This window comes from Pteropus vampyrus, unplaced genomic scaffold (assembly GCF_000151845.1).
Source record: "Pteropus vampyrus isolate Shadow unplaced genomic scaffold, Pvam_2.0 Scaffold123, whole genome shotgun sequence".
Lineage (NCBI taxonomy): Eukaryota > Metazoa > Chordata > Mammalia > Chiroptera > Pteropodidae > Pteropus > Pteropus vampyrus.
The window spans coordinates 4866237-4887352 of NW_011888904.1; the positions used below are offsets into that span (position 1 = coordinate 4866237).

General features: G+C 36.9%; 1 protein-coding gene across 3 annotated transcripts in view; it reads left to right on the forward strand.

Annotated features, from left to right (window-relative positions):
- PLPPR1 (phospholipid phosphatase related 1) overlaps nucleotides 1-21116 on the forward strand; it is a 228048-nt gene that overhangs the window by 117297 nt on the left and 89635 nt on the right. The window contains exons 1-2 of one of the 3 annotated variants that reach the window (XM_011366274.1): nucleotides 631-808; nucleotides 989-1096. The exons of 1 other annotated variant lie outside the window; for it this stretch is intronic. In XM_011366274.1, coding sequence (XP_011364576.1) covers nucleotides 1034-1096 — 63 coding nt within the window. In that variant the 5' untranslated portion in view covers nucleotides 631-808; nucleotides 989-1033. Of the gene's footprint in view, nucleotides 1-630; nucleotides 809-988; nucleotides 1097-21116 lie in introns of those variants that run through there. One more of the 3 variants, XM_011366273.1, reaches the window with a different exon arrangement.

A 21116-nucleotide genomic window follows, 5' to 3' on the forward strand; every position in this document is an offset into this window, starting at 1 on the left:
GCATGCACTAGGAGTCCCTGTGTCACTCTTATGCCACATTCCATAGGAACTGTTGAGAAGGATGACACAGAAGCAGAACAAACAACAACAAAAAATAACTATCCCAAGCAGATACCTAAAACGGGTTAAGTATTCCTTTAGATAGAGAGTAAGAAGGTGTGTTGGAAAATTCCTTTGATCTGGCCTTGGAAGTTTAATAAAAATCTAAATTCTCCATTTTGTTATTATTATTTTTTTTAAAGAAGAACCCAAGTTAACTGATCTCCTAATAGAACGTTTTCAGTTCAAAATAGGATGTTATAACAAATATTTAAAATAGTCTACTGTTGCCCAGCTACTCCATTCTTACAAATTAAAAGAATATATTATAGTGTCAGTGTTTTGTGTTTGCGTTCCACACAGATGCACACACAAACACAGGGCTGAAGGAACCCAGTGACAGAGACCAGTGATATGTTAATCCAAAGTAATAGCTGTGTAGTAATGGGAGCCAGGGCAAAGGGTGGTCACGGAAGGAAGAGAGACTGGGATTAGTGCCTCACTACTAAACGTCAACTCCAAAGGGAGAGGCAAGGGCAGAAACAAACACATTCCTAAGTTGTCCATAGGAAAGATCAGGCACAGAAAGAGGAGATCCATGCAGGATGAACAATAACAAATGTTTCACAGCAGCAACTGTGTTTCATGGCACTAGGGCAGTCCACTGGGTTAAGGCACCATGTAGCACCAGGCAGTTGGAATTCTGTTGGCTGTAGCTAGGTGCACACAGGCTCCCTATCTGGTGCTTTTGACTCCGAGACTGTTCATGGCTAGCATATGACGTTTTCTTTGGAATGATTATTAGCTTGACTTAACTGTGTTGTAGATCACATTTTGCGTTGTTTGTATACAGCCTACTTATCTACAGGGTAGATGATATTTTTATGTAAATGCCTAAGGGACTGCTAAACATATGGTTCTTATACCATGTTACCTATTTCTGTTTCAGCCTCGACAATTTTAGACGGTGCAGCCTTGCTACATGGTGTAAGAAATGGCTGTAGGAAACAACACTCAGCGAAGTTATTCCATCATCCCGTGTTTTATATTTGTAGAGGTATGTGTATTTTTTACCTTTATGGACAAATTGTAATAATAGTAACAGTTTTTATGCTGAGAACTTGGGTTACTTTACAAAATTATTCAATCTTATAATTGATAATTAAATTTTGATAGCACAAATATGATAAAGAATTAATAAATTATGCAAAGCGTTTCTTGAAGAAGAAGCCATAGAACAAGGAGGTTTATAAATTTCATCTATGGGGGTACAAAATAATTGTGTTTTATTATATTTCTTATATTTTTAGTGGTGACTTCAATACGTTATCAATCATGAGTGCAGCATTTTAATTAAGTTGTTTTTAAAAAATCAATATCATGTTTCAGGAATTCAACAAACCAGGCAGTTCACAGGTTATGTTAGTTGATGGTCTTTTGCCTCAGAACCCAAATAAAGAAAAAAATCTTAAGAGTTGACTATCTCTAGTGAGCATTTTCTTTAGTGGGGCATCGAGAGCTTGTATAATGTGAAATTTCTTCTGTCATGAATAATATTGTTGAGTTGCTTCAAGTTTATACCAGCAAACAGTTTCTCCAGCATCTTTTTGGTTAAACTTCTTGTACCCCTTCCCCATTGTACCTCCTTCTCTATGTGTTTGCTATAGAGACAAAACATGGAAATTTTAAGAAATTTTGAATCATATAAAAAAACAAAACCACTCCAAGTTATCTCAAAATAAGATGTTGATTTGCCAGAGATGATATTATTTCTGCCTTTTCAATGGATAAGGCATCTAACGGATTGTCTTTTATCCTAAAGATTAGGTTTAATATGACAATGTAAAGAGCTGAAAAGTAAGTGTCTGAGTTTCCTTTCTGAGTAACTGCCTGGGTAGTTTCTACATCCCAAGGATCAGCTGTAACATTTTCTGGTATTGTGGGATCTTTTTAGCTGAGTGTGACAGAAACGTGGATGTTGATCCATTTAATTAACCATGTGAAAATAGACACTTGGGTTAAACCACTACTTATATTAGTATACGTGTACTTTCAGGATATATGTTGTTTAAATATATCCTACAAATCAATGCAACAAGTATTTTTATCTTTTACCTCTTGAAATAACTTAAGCTGTCTGTATAGTCAGTTGGATCATTTTTAGTGTTCTGATTTTTGACCAAATATATATATATTTGGCTGATTCTTGAGTTTCACATTATAGACATCCCTTGGGAATTTAGATGAACAAATATTACTTGATTACTTATTTTCTGATGATATTTGTGAACCTGTTTGTATTGAAGAATCAGGTAGAATTAGATTAGGTTGGGACAGAGGTGTTAATATAAGTCAAAATACACGTGGACTCAAACTAAGCTAAATCTCTGAAAGGGTAAACAAAGAACTCATATCTCACCATAAACACATATTCTTTATACTCTTGCTTTAACTTGCCATACAAGGCCAAGGGTAACACCATGCGGACAATAATTATACATTATATATATTGCGGGTTCTAGTTACTATTGTTCATATTGAAATTGTAATGAAAGAAAACGATTCTTTTCTCCTGCTGCTCATGTGGGAAGGGCAGAAGGCTATAGCATTTGTTTTCAACAGTAAAACTCTTTTGTTATAAGAAAAATAAATTTTTTAAGTGAGCTGGGGGAAATTGGGAGATAAGTCATCTGTCATCATCTTTATCCTCCCGGTAGCAATTTTATTTTACATTTTCTTAAAAATCAAACAGGAACCAAACCTCAAAGTGAAAGGTTTAATTTATTGCTGGAAGCTATATCTCTGAAGATTTTCAGCCCACTAATGTGTGAATGATGAGCTTGACTGGTAGAGCGGGCAATAAGAGACATAAATCAGTCTTTCTGTGCCTTAACTTGACACAAACATAAATACAAATCTAAAAATCTGTGAGATAAAAGACAGTTTATTCTTTTTCTTTCTGTACTATCATTATTATTTTGCATGGAAATTTAAGTTATATCAGTGATCAGAAACAAGCAGGAGAAAAAAAAGGAAGTAGAATTAAGTAGAAATTGAGGGGGGTCAATCTCAAAGTGGCTCTCATGATTCTCATGTATTTCATTTATCAAAGACTTACTCTATTATTTCAGGCATTCTGATATAACAGATATCAAAAAACAAAAAACTTGGTCAAAAATAAATTGATTAAAATGTCAATTTGATCAATGCATATCTTTTCACTTTTGGTTTTCTAATTATGAAAGAATTTAAACAGAGAAAATAATACAACAGACATTCCTACGCTCACCATCAAGACCAAATGTTAAAATTTTGCCATATGCTCTTCAAATATTTTTTCAAGGAAAATAAAATATTACAACTATGACCGAAGTCCTGCTGTGCTGGACCAGAAGTAACTATATATGTGAAGTTAGAAGCTTTTTCCTCTGTATGATTCTCATGTATATTTTCATATTTTTCCTACATGTGTATCTATTCACAAATAATATTTTAGGGAGATCTTATATAAATGACACCATGCTGAACTTTTATTTTTTACTTTTTTTTTTTTTTTTTGCAACTTGCCTTTTTATTCAACATTATGTTTATCTCACTTTTATCTAGATTGGAAATTCATTCATTTTAAATATTGCATTTTATCCTATTGTGTGAATATACCTACTGAAAGACAGTTTGGTTGATTATTTGTTTTCTTAATTTTTTTCACTCTTACAACTTTACTCAATGTTTTTGCAGAAAATATTCTTATATCTGTCTGCATGTACGTGGGTGCAAGAGCTTCCCTTTGGTTGACACCTAGCAGTGGAATTGCTGCGGGAGAATTACATTTTCCAGTTGTTTGCTGCTACATTATAGGAACAATGTTGATATTTTTGTCAGTTTTTTTGAGGAAACTGTTAAACTCCGTGAGTGTATCTGTATATTTCTCAGATTTTTTTTTCAGACAATTACATCATTTGCAAGTAGCAGATTTGTTTCTTCTTTTCTGATTGTTCTGACTTTAATTTGTTTCCCTTGTCTTACTGTTTTGGTCAATACCTCCAGTGTAATATCGGATAGAGACAGTGGTAGTTGTCCTATGTCAGCAGGTGGGTTTATATAGAACACTATTTCTCTGAAGTGAAAAGGAAGCTTTCAGGAATTCTGTCTTTTACACAGGAATCTCAGTTCCAGCTCAAGTCCTCATGTCTTATCCTCGTGGACATTAAAATCCAAATCCTGTTATTGAGATAGACATGTACCCCTTTTTCTGCTCCCATCTAGGTCCACTGTATCACAAGTTTATTCAATTTCTATTCTTATTTTCAGTACCCTTTTGATTCAGCTCACTTATCAATTGAATAAAAATTAAAAAAATGAAAGAAGGCTAGCCATTGTTTATAGAGGTTTGCAGTGGAATGTTTTCATGCATTCATTCATTCATTCAACACACACTTATTCTCTACCTATTTTTCCCCCAAGGCATTATGTGTTTTGCACTCTTGCAAACTTTCTGTACTAACTAGACTTCTGTAATTTGGATCTCACCAAGTTTTTCATAGAATCATGCTTATTGGGCCATCCTTGCAATGTGTGTGGAATGGAGGTGGGAATGAGAGATACATAGTGCTCACATGATTTTTCTTGGTGATTTTAACTATATGAGCCCAGGACTTTGACTGGGGGATGTTTTATTTGTGGCGGTTGGTAAGGAGCATAGATGCCAACTAGCCTCCTCAGTCTAAAGTTGATGACAAAGTAAGAGCCTGCTTGGGACCTACTCAGAGGGCTGAAACAGTGGTAGAGAAGTTGTCTGACAAAGCAGCATGCAGCCTGAAGCTCTCACGGTGATGACAAGTCAGGACAGCATGGGCGGGGTAATCCTTGAATGTTAAAAACCAAAATGAGAAGTTGAGATGTTGCTCAAGAGAGAGCAAAGTTTGTAGATTTCAGAGAGTACCTAGAGAAGATAATGCACTGAAAGGGGGATTAACAGTGAAGGACAGCAGAATGGACCGGGAAGTGTATGTAATGGGCAAAGCAGGTGGTTCCAGAAACGAAGCCTTTGAATGTTAGTATTTAGGAAAATGTCTCTTTTGTTCATCTCCCAGTTTCAGCTAGTCATTAAATGTACCTTGCCACACTGGCCAGAGCCTCTTAAATAAAGCCTTTGACAAGAGAATAATGATTTAAGGACCAGAATATGAACTTTTCTATCATTAATGCGGGGGAAATCCCGAATCGCTAAAATTCCAAGTTGTTCCGCAGCAATATTTCTGACCAACAGCTTTCAGCTCTTCTTCACTGATATGGTTCTCAAGTGAAAAAATAGCAAATGCTGAGATAGATAAAAGCTAGAGGAATCAGAAGGAATAGGAAAAGGAATAGGAAATTAACAACTTTTAAATAAACATGAGAACATCCATTTTCTCATTTCTGCTCTTTGAACTCAATAATATCAATTTTAGGTGAGGGTAAAGGAACTTACAACAAAATAGCTAAAAAATAAAAATATTGATCAAAATAATCAAATATCCTCTCTGTGTTTTATATCAGTAGACCTTCCTTCTCTTTCTTTCCCTCCCTCCACCTTTCCTACCTCCCTCTTTCCATTTCTGATTGCTACTCCTTCTCTCCTTGATTTTCTCCCTTCTCCTTTTCTCTGTTATTTAAGCAACCTCTCTCTTACTTGAGGACCTATCAAAGGAGGATTTGCTTGGGAAAGACACACTCAATTTGGTGATTGGCATATCATTTTTCCTAAAAGTAAGAATGTGAACTCTTTGAGGTCTGCCATTTCCCTCACAATCAATACCAAATGTATTTTCCCCAAATGCTTAGGACTGAGATATCCCTTTGACAAATCTTCCCAGATACCAAGAGATTCCTCTCAAGACAATTTCATTGCATTTTCTGTAAACTCGTGAATTACTCAGTCAAGTCTTTTTCAAATATATTTGTGCTAACAGCAAAAGTCTAAATGGAGCTTAGCTTCCTTGGCAGACAATACTAACTATCAGGAGTTCGGATGTAATGAATGCAATTTGTTGCTTGATTTGTACAGATGTGACAGTTTTATCATTTTGGTGGTTGCTTGTACCGGTAATTTTTATTGCCTATGTTTGACAACTCATTTTTCTCAGCTCGAACCTACCAGGTGATTGTTATAAATCCCAGCCTGAAGATAAATAATCTCATGAAGTTCTGCAAGAACTTAATGATTCTGAGTGGTTTTTTTGTTGTTGTTGTTTTGTTTTGTTTTCTGGAGCCAGAGGTTAAGGGATCCCACATCATCATTTTTGGAAACTGAGTGCCATTTTAATAATTTTCTTGTTTTGTGTGCCTCAGGTTTTAAAAAAGAATAACTCTTGGCCTTGCTTTCTGATCTTTATTTGCCGTTGCTTAGCAGCTCTGAATGCCTTGTTCTCGAGACTTAGATTGTTACTGTCTATATTTTTATATTTGTCACAGAGTTTTTCTCATTTAATTTTTTAAAAAAACTCAGCTGAGTTTTGCCAAGGAGAAAACATTAAAATCTCATCCGCATATTTAATTGAATAGAATGAGAAAATAACTTGATGTCAAAAGTGCTTGGTTCTAGTCTGCCATTTATTGCCGCTATAAATTTGAATAACTTCTTTGGACCTCAGTTGTTTCATCTGTGAGATGGAAATAAAAACAAATTCCTCGTGGGTACTTTTGAGAAATAAATGAGGTAATGCACCTGAAAGTGCTTGTAATAAGTGCTTAATAAGTGTTAGCTAAAAATAACAGCTTCTACCCAATATAAAACAGATAACAACAAAAACAAATAAAACACATCAAACACACACACATGAACACCAAAACCCTGACACTTAGAGAGGAACTTTGATACTTTAATCCCCAGATATGTAACATTGCTGGGCTTAGGGGGACTACATTTTCATAATATATATTGAGGTGCTATTGGGTAAGAGTCCAAACAAAGCAATGTAAAATTTGTGAGTCTTCTAAAGTGTAGTGACAAATGCAAATTGTCAAGTACTTTTCCCATTTTTTAAAAATTATTATTTAATCATCATTTTGACTAGTGTCTGCAATACTAGAGGAAAAGGACAATATCAGTATTTAGGAATCTATTTTTCACAGTATCAAAATACCAGTGCCGATTATTTAAGTGAGATATGGTTGCTGTTACTCTTTATCCTTATCCTCAGGTGCTCTTCCATCTGAGTGAGTGCTCCTCTGTTCTTCAGCATTGAGCTCTCCAAGTTGAATGTTTGAGGATCAAGGTCCCAGTTAAAATAAATTATCAGGAGGGGAAGAGAAGTTAGGACTAAGAAAATGGATCTGGTGCTGGAGGAAATCAGATGGTTGGACTCCAAGGGAAGGGCCAGGAGTTGGAGTTCAGCCTGCGAACCTTTCAGCCCCCACTTTCTGTAATCCCCCTACCACACTCGCTTCCTGTTTTCTAAAAATAGTAATGATCATAACTGTTAAATGTCATAGAAGGATTTTGAATAAGGCAGAGATGAGGTCAGAAAGAGAGCACCTTTGCTCCTGTCAACATTTTAATGAAACACATAACTCTCGGCACACATCTCAAGACGTAAATTGATCAGATTTCAGATTTTTTAAATCCCAAAATGATGGTATTATACCATTAAATACACCATATTTGACATTTGTGTGGTATTCTGTTATATAACTGGAGTACTGAAGAACACAGTAGGATAATATTGACTCTGCAATAGGAATTTGCCTTCACTTTTTAAATTTCAAATGAAGAAGCTGAGATACAGAGAGGGTTACACTTACTCAAAGCCACACAGCCAATAAGTGTTAAAGTTGAGATTTTAATTAAACATAAATTCAAATCTTATGTTTCTTCCACTGAATATATGTAGGCATGATGATTAGTCTCATAGGTATGTTGAACTTTCTCCAGTGGAGAATTAGTGTAAAGTAAGGAAGGTTTTGCTTGTTGTTATTTATTTATTTATTTTATGTTTAGAGGCCAGAATTAAACATATAGTAATGTTGAGATGTGCATTTGCCTTTCTACAATCTGTCATCATTTGAGTTTAGAGAGTATTATGTTTTAATCTAGGTAAATCTCAACTATCTGGAACATTTTTTGGAAATAGGGCATTTTGTTTGATGGAGGTTTAGGTTAGCTAATAATAATTAGAAAACCCTTTGACTTCAGTAATTGTTAAATAACTTTTAAAAAATGTATTTTGAATGATCTCAAGCATACTCTATATGATAGAAAATTATAGTCTTTCAATCACTTACAACCTAGCTATATAAAATCTTAAAATTTTGGCATTATTTGGTTCAAATTTAAAATAAATAATAATAAAATATAACTGATATAGTTGAAGCTGCCATGGACTCTTCCTTACAGGATCACATTTTTCTCTTTGCCTCTCCAGATGTAACCACTAAGCTGAATTTGGTGCATATACTCATCTAAGATTTGAACAGTTCTCTAATATGTGTTAGTTCATTTTGTGCCTTAGTTTAAAATGCTGAGCGATTAAATTTCTTTTTTTATGTTAAGGTGTTTGAATGTGGGTTGTGCTTACATGTTACTAAAGCTGTAGATATATATAGGAAGTGGATCAAATACATATATTGACCACGTCTGTATCTTGTAAATTGATATTTTAAAATAATCCCAGCTAAAACTAACTCTAACAGTCAGTATGGGATAGTTTTTGCCACAATGACAGACAGTGACTAAATCTCAATGGCTTAATGCAACACAAGTTGATTTCTCACACAGCAGGTCCTATGTAGATAGATCGGAGGGCTCTGTCCATCACAATCACATGGGGACCCAACCTGTTGGAGGCTCCATCTCAACATGCGTTTCCATGATCACTTTGGTAAAGAGTAGCAAACATGGAAACTCACAACAGACTTTTAAAGCTTCATCTGTAATTGATATAGGTCACTCCCAGGTACATCTTATTAGCCAAAGCAACACAAACACGGCCATGCCCAATTTCAAAGTGGGTGGGAAGTACATCCTACAAACGTCGTCTAAGAGAGAGAGATATGTTACAGCTAAATGACTTTCATCACAATGGCTTCGATTTACCTCTTATCACTAAAAGTTAATGTCCAAATCATCCAGATAATAAAACATTTTATTTGGCACATTCTAACTAATAATGACATTTGCATGTGTTTGCTGAGTTTTTTATTTGTTGAATGATTTATGTAGTGAGTGGCACTAATAGGGAGAGTTTCCTATCATTGAAAGGTTCAAGCAGAGGTCACTTTGCCAAGTGATAGGAGGGTGAAAGGAAACTCAAGCATTGCATGAGTGACTGGTCTAGGAGACCAGTAACTTCCCCAGTGACACCATCCAGAAATGACTGTCTTAGCAAGAACTATCCACTCCTAAGTGGCATTTCCCAGATGCTACCCTAGAAGGCCTTCTTCAAACCACTGTCTGCTTTCTGTAGTTTTCCAGACCACCTTGTTCCCAGACTGAATACCATATGGTGACATTCTTCCTATCACTTCTCTTGAAACTTAACATATCACCTTAAACCAAGCATGCTTCGCAATCTTGAATGGATGCACCAGTACTCTGATCATCATAGAATTTTACATCTTCCTCTATGGGGCATGAGCCCAGACAGACTCTGGACTGCACATGCTATATTTTTCAAAAACTTTAAAAAATAGCATCTTATCTGCTGCAGTATATTATTTTGTGCAACCTGCAGGTGAATTCATTATTTATGATGCATTTTTCTTATTAAGATTCATCCTTTAAGTATAATCTGAATCAGTCTAAGTTATCATTGGTATGTGTGGCTGACCAAGCTTGTTTTATTTTTCTTGACTTTTACTTATTTTCAAGATTACTTGAAGTCTAATTTCTAAGTCAGTGCAATGTTATGATCACTAATTCTAAAAAAAAATTCTATCTCACAAAATATAAAAATATAATTTATAGGAATGCTCACTTGTAAGAGAAAGAAGTATAAAATAGCAGTCTGTAGGGAGAGCAGCTTGGAACTGTGTGCCAAAATCTTCAAGACTTTGTATTCTCCTTTTGACCACAAAAGTATACTCTTAATCTCACCTACAAAACTAATCATGGATATGACAGATTTTGCTGCAAGATAATTTGTCATAAAATTGTTTATGATGAAGAAAAGGCCTCTTATTAAACTATAGGGGATTTAAGTTTTGTTTTTCATTCAAAAACTGGAACATTATGTATCCATAAAAATGATATTGTAGAAAAATGTTTAATCCTATGAAGAAACATTCAAATTAGATAGTTAAGAGGTAGGGGAGAGGGAATGGATTCAAAACAGTATATAATCTGAGTTTCCCCAGGCTTCACCAGACTGTGACTATAGCTGGCAGTGACATTGTCACTAAGAACCAAAATTTCACTGTCCATTGCTCACACCTGCTCACAGAGGATTCCAGCAGCCCTGCAGACTTCCCTAGTTAAGCTCAGGATTGTCACCTGCAATCGTGAAGCAGTCTCTTGGCTCTTGTTACCCAGAGAATTAGAGAATTTTCTTTATCTCCAGCCATGCACATCCATTTCCTCTAGCAAAGAAGCCACATAGAGGTGCCTCACCCTTGCCGTTGCTAGCATTGCTCATATTGGGGTCTCTAACATCTCTACTCCTGGCACTTTCTCTACGCGGAGGGTGGGAAGAGGCCCTGCTCCCAAACTCCATGTCTCGCTTCATCACCTGAGCATTAATGGGGTGCTGCTGTGTCTTATGTTTCTGTCTACAGCCGTTCTGTAGAACTCAGACATGAATCCATGTGGAAGGACCAATACCTAATGCACACACACTTTGTCTCTTCTACCCTCATTTTTCCTTTCATTTTATTCATGGAAAAGGTTTTTTTGTGGACCATAATCCTCACTAACTTCTCAGACATGCCAGGTGTGTTAGGGTCATGGCAGTAGATATTGTAGCCTCCAAGCTCGATAACCTCTCTATTCAAATTCTGCAACACAGATGTACAATGTGATGACTTTTTAGAAAATGTATATATGCCTGTACAACCACATGCCTAGAAAGAAAAGGTATGCACAAAAATTAGTGTTCACCTCTGGGTGCTGGGATTAAATGTATATGTATATTTTTGCACGGTACTTAATTACTTTTTCCATCAGAAGAAAATTAAATAACTGCTTTTTAAGATTGCATTATTATTGACGTATACAATACGATATTCAGAAGTCTTTATAGAAAGGTAGAAACTCATTACTTCTTCTATAACTGGAAACTCATTATATTTACAAAAAATCCAAAGTCTCACTTTATTTCTCAGTAGAATTAGTTAAAACAATAGTGACAGTTCCTTTTTCTAATAATTAATGATTTTTACAACACATACTATGCAGTCATCTCCAACACAAAGTCTCAGGGGACATTTCTACAAATAATTATAATCATGCTTTAATTGTCAGTCTTTTTTAGGAAAATATATTTGGGGAAAATATATTTGAATACTCTGAATTTCTTTTTCCTGGTTATAGGTTTATATATTTAATTACTCATTATATAAAATAATGACCTTATTTTTAGTTTTAGAATTATCTTTTCTACACATATTTGTGGAACTGCTTTTTTCTACTTAAATGGCAGCGCTGGTCAGGGTACCCCCCCATGGTTCTCAATCTCTTTGGTGCATATTCTATCAGTGAGTAAAGACTCTATGCCCCACTCCCACCCCCATACAATTACCACCACTGAAAACATGTCTTTAGACAGTTAATGTTAAAAACATGGACTCTTGGTGCTAAACAAGGCCTTAGGTCACTTATGCAAATATCTCTTCTTTCAGATAACTGAGATTCAGAGAGGTTAAGTGACTCATCAAAGATCACACAGCTGGTTATTAACATAACAATACTAGCAACCAAACCTGTAACTCTTAACGCTGTAATAACCTATAGCAAATTAAATTAGATATTCATAGCCAAATAACTTTGAAAGCAGAATAATAAAAATTATTTCAAAATGTTTACGGCAAGAACAATTACATAATATACAGTATAGTATAGCTTCAGATATTTAACATGATATGAGAAGGAGCCTTCAAAAGTAAGAGAGCCCAAGGCCTACAAAGATCCCTTAACAGTTCTGACTCACCTTTCTGAAGGGGTCAGGAAAGCATCCCAGAGGAAGTTGCATTTAGACCAATACCTGCAACTAGTGAAATGCTACTCAAGTGGAGGAGAGCCTCCCAGGAGGAGTGCTCTAGGAGGAAGGGACAGCTTGGCCTCATGGGTTTCTCTCTACTTAAGAAGGTACTGAGAATTTGAATTGCTACAAGAGTTCTCATAAGACTAGAGTCTAGAGGATAAGATAGGGAGTAGTGACAGAGGAGATTGGTAAGGCAGACAAGGGCCAGATGGTAAAGTACCTTGCAGGTCATATTAAACAATTTATCCTAAGGACTTTGATAAACCAGAACACCTCTAGCTGTTCTGAATTTTTACCTTACCTGGTAATAAGGAATCACAAGAGAGAAGTGGTGATGAGAACCTGGAGTGAAAGAAAGGGGACAGGAACTTAAGATGGTATTATTAATACCACCTCTCCCTAGACTGCAGAATATCCTGCTTAGGGAGAAACAAGTGGAGGGGCCCCACTGCTCACACTCCCTAATACATAGCAGACAAGAAAAAAATGAAAGGAACTCTCCATCATTGAAAAACTTCTGAGCATAGTAAATTGCTTTTGGAGCCAGGTTACTCTTTATCGCAGCTCCGAAAACTTTGAAAAAGACAATCTCAAAAGCTGCTCTAGCTTTGAAGCGTCACTGGTTTGTATGCTGCCCTGGTTTGTATGCTGGTTCTTTGTATCAGTGACTTAAAGATAGTTTTTTCCCTAAGATTCCTGATCAGCATATGTAGGTACAAGGATTTCATTTTTGTCTCAGTGTCAACTCTTCTCTCCTATTTTCCCCCATATTCACTGTTACTCATACCATGTGTTGGAAAACTACAGCCACTTTAGTGCAAGGGTATCTGGTAATTTGCTCCTGACTCATGATCAGTTGAATATACCTAGATTTAAAGTGATTTAGCAGAATTAGACCTGCAAAGTGTTAACCTATCCACATACTCTCATTATATTCTCTTTAAGAGCAACAGTTCATATTTGAAAAAATGGGACCCATAGAAAAGAAAGGTCCATCTATGCCCAAGTAAGAGATTTTTCTCTGAGACATTGGTTAGCCATATGGGAATGAATTCATGGCCTTTGGCTTCACTAGCACAGTAATTTTACACTGTGGCCTAGGGACTACCTGCTCTGGAATGATTGAGATACTTGTTAATATATTAGGCTCTTGAACCCAACAAGTGATCTTAATCAGAATGGTGGCAGGATAATCAGAATAGTGGAGGTAGGTGGGTAAAAATATGCATTTTTGTAAGTTTTTCCGGTCATTCTTATGTTCGATAAAGTTTGAAAACTAACTCAATAAAGCAGCTCATTGTGGAAAGCGATGCCAATAGACCCAGTTAGCAGATGCTGGCAGTGCCCCCATGCCCATTTTTCTTTGACTCATCCCAAGGGCACTTGCAAACAGCCCTGAGCAAACATTCTCTGTCTGTAGAAACATATTAGGCATAACATGTTGAGTAGGCCCTGAGTGCTGGGGAGTGATCCCCAGTTATCTTCGACCATTGAAGAAGGGGTGATGGTACATAAATAGTCTAGCTTCTTCAACCCTTGGTGGGACCATTCTGATAGGCTTTGGTTTCTGCGGGGTCCCCAGCAAGGTAGAATGCCAGTTGCCTCAAGTAATAAGCTCGTGATCCTTGCACCTTAATTGGCTTTTCTCCCTCCCCGACTCTCTCACCTCCTTCTTGGGATCCCTTCACAAAGAAACTACTTGCACCTCCATCATTATCTCAAGGTCCACCTCAGGGGAAACCCAAACTAAGCAGAGAATATATAGAGAGTAGAGCAACTTTCTTCCATCTAAAGTAGGGGATAAGTTTTGAAGAATGGAGGCCTGAAAACTTCTTTAAAAGAGATTTGGTGAAGGAAATTTTATTAAATCTGCCTAATTAAAATTGAGTTAACTTAAGTAATTTTATTTTTCATGTTGTCTGCTATCATTTCTGTGTGAGTCTTCTATAAAATCTAATGTATTTGAAATCCTTCCCAAAGTATCTTAATCACTTGCTATTAAATCCTACAAACAGCTCAGGGCTGTTTGCAAGTGCCCTTGGCATGAGTCAAAGAAAAATGGGCACGGGGGCACTGCCAGCATCCGCTAACTGAGTCTATTGGTACGTCTTTCCACAATGAGCTGTAGGATTTTCCTTGGGGAAATCTTCCGAGTCTCTGGAGGTAAATGTTATTTTTGTGTGTACTACATGGAATTTAGATAACTTGGGAATTTATTTTCCTTTGATAGTAGACAAAAGAATGCTTAGCCAAAAAAAGAAGGCATTTTAAAGACACGTTTTCCCTGAAAGTATGTTATTTGCCCAAATAAGAATTTCAACTCTGTGTTACTACAGCATAAGTTCCTCTCAGCTGACAAATGTTTAAATTCGTCTTTGGCATCTCTTAAGACAAAACCCTTTGAAGCTAAAATATTGGTGTACTTTCTTTTCAGCCCTGAAGGAAGACAGCATAGTATTTGGGGAAAAGTTTGGATCTGAGGGTCTGACAAAATAGCTGTATGACCTTCAGCAAGTTACTGAGCATCTCCAAGTTTCAGTTTTCTTTATCTATAAAAGTGTAATAATAATACCGGCTTTACTAGGTTGTTTTAAGGAATAAGTAGAGTTTTTGTGGTCCTAGCACATGGCAAGTAGATGCTGTCTAATCATTAGCTCACAAGACAAACCAGCTAGAACCACTTACTATGAAAAAGGCAGCATTTTATCAGCTCAGGGATGCCCTCAAGGTTTCTTATCATATACATTTATTCAACTTGTCCTGTTCTTTTTTATTCAGTAACCTGTCTTGGGCTCAAGGAGATTTATTTATAGGATTCTGTGTAGCCAGTGTCTACGACCCATAAACATTTAGCTGACTTTGGCATGGCCTGTAGCTCAAGTGAAAACTCAAATTGCTGACTTATCAACCTAACGACACACAAAATTTCACTGTTTAATTTGTTTGCTTCCCACAGAAATTAGACTATTTTGACAGAACTGAATGAAAAAACAGATAGTTTTGACACTCTTCAAACACAAGATGCAAAATAGCCAATTAAACTTCTCCAACCAGTTTGGGGCTTTATGTACCGACCTTGCAACTGAAAAAAATGAGGCTGGATTGTATGCAATTCTTCCATTTGGACCGATCATTCAAACTTGCATCGTATAAGCAGCGACAAATTCTCTGACATATATTTCCAGATGAAATCAGGACCTCGGTTGTTTATTCGATGTGTGTAATGTTACTACTTTGTCTATTTGACTTCTCCCTGCCATAGAGAATTTCATGCTATGTTCTTAATGGCAAATTCTACCTTTTGTTGTGGAACTCCTTCATGAATGAACATATTCTTATTTTTCTCTAGTCTCCTCCCAAAGTACTTTGTTCTCTTGTCTTACCTATGTGGGTTAAATATGTAGAAGTCTTATCCCTCCCTGGGCTCAGCCTTTTGAGGACTGGGACAATACATTTTTTATTTTCATGTCTCTTGATGCATATTATAAAAAGTGATTTGTAAAGAGTACGTGCTTGTCTTAGGTTGGATTGCTCCAGAAACAGACCCTAAAACAAAGATTTGAGTATGAATAATAGATCCGGATGGTAATTCCAGAAAGTTCCTATGGAGAGCAGGGAAATGGAAAAAGGATGAAGCAAATACAGAGAATTTGCCATTTCCCTGTGAAGAACCGGGGCTCGGTGCATGCTGGAGGCTTCTGGGAGGCTGCCTAGAATATGCTTCAGAGTTATCCCAACTGAGGTTTAAGGAAGCTGGAGTATTTATCATATGGCGGCTGCATCGTTGTTTGAGGTGTACTCCAAGGGGTGTTGATTCCTGGCCAGCCCTGCATGCAGCCAGCGTACTCCTGCAACTCAAAGGCCTCAGACAGAGAGGTGCTTTATAAGAAAGCAACGAATGCCAGGGGACTGTAGGCAGGGCACTGGCCACCTCTGCTGCAATGCTCAACAAACTTTTACTGCACAAAATTGAATGGAGTTTGCCAAGAGCTTTAAGAAATGTCAAATGATCCGAATACCTGAAATCATTGATTTTTACTCACCTCCTGCAGAGACATGTTTTCAGTAATATCTACTTTGTCAAGACTGAATGACTGGGGAGCAGTGCCGTCCCTGAAGGCTGCAGCGGGGTAGTTTTCCTTCCAACCCCATCACACGTTGGGTTTTCATACCTAGGCTATGTTATAGATGGAGCAATGAAAGTATTTTTTATGCTTCTTCTTCTTTTTTTTTTTTAAACTAAGCTGTATGGGATCTCAGTAGAGACCCTAGAGAAAAAAGGACTTCATGGTCCTTTGGCAACAGTACTGGGCCAAGAGTTGGAGGTTTTCATCTTCCTTCTTGTGTGACTTTGCAGCCACTGTAGAAATCACTTTGAACCTTCTACAGCTCACTCTGCTGATCTGTAAAATGTATGGATTGAATACTGAGGTTTCTTCCAGCTTCAAACATGATTATCCTATAAAATAAAGCAGTGGGACTTGTATCTGCTATGTGGATCAAGTAGGGATTGGGAGAAAAAAATACAGGCTTCCACATGTATGCAAATATATATATATCTATTTCTGTAAGATGTCTATGTGTCTACTTATTCTGTAGTTATTTTTACTCCCGAAATGAGAAAACAAAACTGTTATGGCATTCAGAATAAGTCCTTTTCAAATGATTTTTCCCCCTGAAAACAAGTGATTTCCTCTCCCATTTACAAATGAGTCTATTATATTTTTCTATGTAGAATTAGAACAGGGAGAAGAATTTGAGAAAGAATTGTATCTTTGTTTTTCTTGTGACTGACATGATTAAGTGGTCTGTAGAGATGAATATCTGTTGAAAAATTGAGTAAAAATAACCTAAGATTGTTTCCCCATGTGAATTTCTCATTTGTCTTTATAAGCTCAGCAGGGTTATACAGTATAAAAGATCCCCTATCTCTTAATATTAAAAAAAAAAAAGGAAGGAATTCCCCGTTTGGTTTTTTTTTTTTTTCTGATTTAACCTCTGTTGGTCTCATACCCTAAGAAGTGTAAGGTTTTATCTTATTTGTACCCAATAGGTAGAATGTTGTGTGTGGGGTACTAAAAACCAGCTCGAGTTCACTGGGGGTTTGTAGGGCTCACTTGCCCCAGCCCCGATCTCTTTGAGGACTTTGTATCACACTATGAGTAAGGGAAATCAGATATTTCACAATAGGGATGAAAAATCGTACTGTGATAAAGATATCAAAGAGAAGGAAGATTTACATTTGATGCTGGTGCGAGGCTCAATCATGCCTGGCCCTGACTTCCCCACCTGGGTTCTTTAAGGGAGCGCCTAGGCCTGGCTGATGTTCAGCTGAGGATGCAGAGCGTTACTAGCTCTGGTTTTGAGTTCCAAACAAGTTCATGGGCACTCTGCAATTATTGCCCCAATTATTGAGAAAGCCAAGACATAGCTGGGCCCTTCCGTTAGTGCTTTGCGTATACATGTTCATCTCTCTGGAGACCAACCCCAGTCCAGACTGGCTCTTCAGGGTCCTGGAAGTATTGAATGGCTTCTAAGCTTCTCTAGAGGGGTTGACATTCTCTTATCGGGCTAATAACAATTTCTGAGATTACCAACAGATCTTTGAGTCAAATTCAGCTTTGGAACTATTGAATACCTGGGGACATTGAGGTCAGGAGCTTGTGCTCACCCCAGTTCAGTCCAGTCTACACAGATCATAAAGTTGGTAATGTTCAGTTTTACCAGGGTCTTGGTTATGTTTAAACCCCTGTTGAGAGAAAGAATGAAGTCATTAATGCTTGCAAAAATTTTATGTATCTACAAGGAGGCTTCATAAGTTCAATGCATGTTTTTGTTTCTTTTTGGAAATTATCTTTCCCAACCAGTGGGGCCTTAGAACAGTGGTTCTAACACTTCACAAGAAGGGTTGGAAATGTAAATTTGTGACTCCTCAGAGACAGGATTCAGAAAAGATGGTTGATTAAAAAATCTACATTTTGAACTACCCCCACATGATGCTAAATGCAGTTGGCAGGTGGATCTTATTTTGAGAAAAAAAAAAAAACTATTTTAGAGAAGCACATATGATAAATTTTTTTTTTAAATCTCTTTTCTAAGAAGAGATATTGTCAATGCCTGAAATCAGGTGTTTCTAAACAGAAGTAAATCATGTAGGTGGTAATGCTTTGCCACCTATATAGGAAAATAGCCAATAGGTATGAGATGCTCACCTGAAAGTTATTGTTATTTGGGTTATATATGCATTTAAGCATTTTGTTTTATAATTTCCCCTATTTTTTGATGTTTATTAAATTCACATTGACAATTCTCATTGGACGTGACAAACATAGCCACTTAAAAGGTAAACCACGGACTAGCTTTTGACCTTAAAAAATATTCAATCAGCTATTTTACTTAACTAACATTTATTAAATATGTATTTACTTAAAAATATTTTTTTGTGTGTTGGTCCCTAAGCTGGCACTGAAGTGATGTCACATTTGAACCCTCCCATAAATGTTATTTGAGTGTCCTTTACTTCCTGGGCTTGTGTAGAATACACAAGCCAATTCAAAAAAAAAATAAATAAATAAGCTTTGCTTAAGCGTAGAGGTGCTGCTTCCTTAGTTTTACTCAGTTTAGAAATCATGATCTTTCCTGTAATCATGATAAAGAGAAATGCTCTACGTCTCCACATGGAGAATCTCAACTGATGGCTGGAAGAGGGTAAGATAGTCATGGGGGTAGAGGGGGAATCTGTCTACAAATTACACCAACGTACTTCCTCAGGGATTCTGGCAAATGTGAGGATTAAAGTCACAGCGACCAAAGGATTTATAGGAAACAGACTATTTCTCAGAAATGATGAAAGGTTTAATAACTACTGACCTAAAATGATTATCTGAAGGCCTTTTTAACTAGGACTTTGTCAGTAGAAAAAAAAACTATCTGTGAATGTATGAATCCTATTCTGGAAGGGAAAGGAGTGAACTGGACTTGGCCACACACACACACACATACACTAAACAGAGGCAATTTCAAGGCCCACACCTTAGTCTTCTGATTAACTAACTTCCTGGAAATTCACTTTGAGTATAGTCCTTATCCTTGATCCTCAAAGAAGTATATCTGAGGATGTTTAGAAAAACACCTACTGATTTGACATATTAACCTGAGACTCCATTTGTTCAATTCTGCAGTTCGAGCTTTCTCCTAGAGTCTGTGCTCTCTACTCAGGTAACTTTTTTGTTCCATACTTTTGTGTTATGAGCAGATTGTCCAAGGTTCCCTCTCTCCATAGCAGAGGGGCAAAGTGGGGATGGAAAATGGATAGGTTTAAACTTGGATTCTTCTTTAGCTGATGGTCTTCTTGAAAGGAATTGAAAATGGACATTGATTCAGCTCCCAGCTGTGACACTCAAATTTTCCTGCTAAACTATCACATTTCTAACCACATGTAGGCTAATTATATTTTTCCTGTAACTACCACCAATACCTGAACTTACTCTTTCCTCTAAGAACTCTGGAGACTCACCACGGCAGAAGATGGTCCCAGTATCACTAGGTCTGTAGGACATTGGGGTTTGACATCCCCTGTACAGGCATAAAGTGGACCACCAAAACAACCCTCCATTGCCTACCCAGGATTAGAGCTGCTGCCCACTCAAATCCCTCCAAAAAGGGACGTTGCTTACCACCTTCTACCCTAGTTGGGGAGTATGGACTTGCAACAAATAAGTGTGTGCTAAGAGATTTTTCCTCTGTGATTATTTATTTGTATTGTCATTATTTGCCAGAGTACACAATCTGCAGTTGTCTTAATTTTCTTGTTTTCGTGTGTGTGTCTCACTCGATAGACTATTAGCTTCATGTATAACAAATGTAAGATAATACACATTGCTTCAGTGAATTCATAAATAAACTCTTAAGAAAAATCTAAATATTTAGACCTCTTTCCTTTCTCTCACTTGTTCCTCTTACAAGAAATGAAAAAGAATGAGATAGAAAATGCACTATAAACGTCAGACCACACTCACCTATAGGATTATTACAAGGGCTGTCCTCTATTTTTTAATTGTACCTGGACTAGGAGAATTAAGCAGAGTTGTCTTCATGCCCTCTAATTCTTTTTTAGTTTTGTTTTTTTTTTTTCAATGCTATGGTTTTTGACAGCTGTGGTTTGTCAGTCTTAAAACTAAATAATTGGGCAGAGTGCTCTCTTTCTTGGAGTCCACATGTACTTTCAGAATACTGTACCAGGAACCCAAAATGGAAGGATGTGGGGTAAAGAGAAAGGGGATAAGCATAGGGAATAGAACCCAAGCTTTATCTCTTAAGTCAGCTCCAGGCTATGTGACATTACGAGACCTCCAACTCATCACCAGTGGCAATTTCATCACTAATGGACTGTATCTCAGCATATGAAGTGATCCAAGAATTCCTGATGGAACCATGATTCGCCTGGCTTGTCCTTCAGGAATTAGGGAAGGAATTCTGAGCCTATGAGAGAGTATGAAAACAGGAATACTCTTTAAAGGGGAGACAGAATACATATCCAGAATTAAATAGTGAAATAGTTAGGAAAACAGTGTGGACTAGAGTCTAAGGAGAGGTCCTAAATGGAAGGCTAGTGGCCCTGTCCTACCTACAAATATATTTAGTATGAGTTACACACTATTTTAACAGTCAGGTAACTTTGCATGAAAATGCAAGTTCTGATACCTCTTGAAAAACTGGAAGATTGGGCAACACTCAGATAACATCCCATAAAGCAACAGGCTCCTAGAGCTTTGAAACAGCTTCTTCTTTAAACAGAACGTAGTTTTTCGTTAACCAAGTTCTATTATTACCTATTATCTTCTGCTCTTCCAGTTTAACTCACTTGTATTGGTCCCTTAGGCTGCAAGATTTCAACTCTGGTCT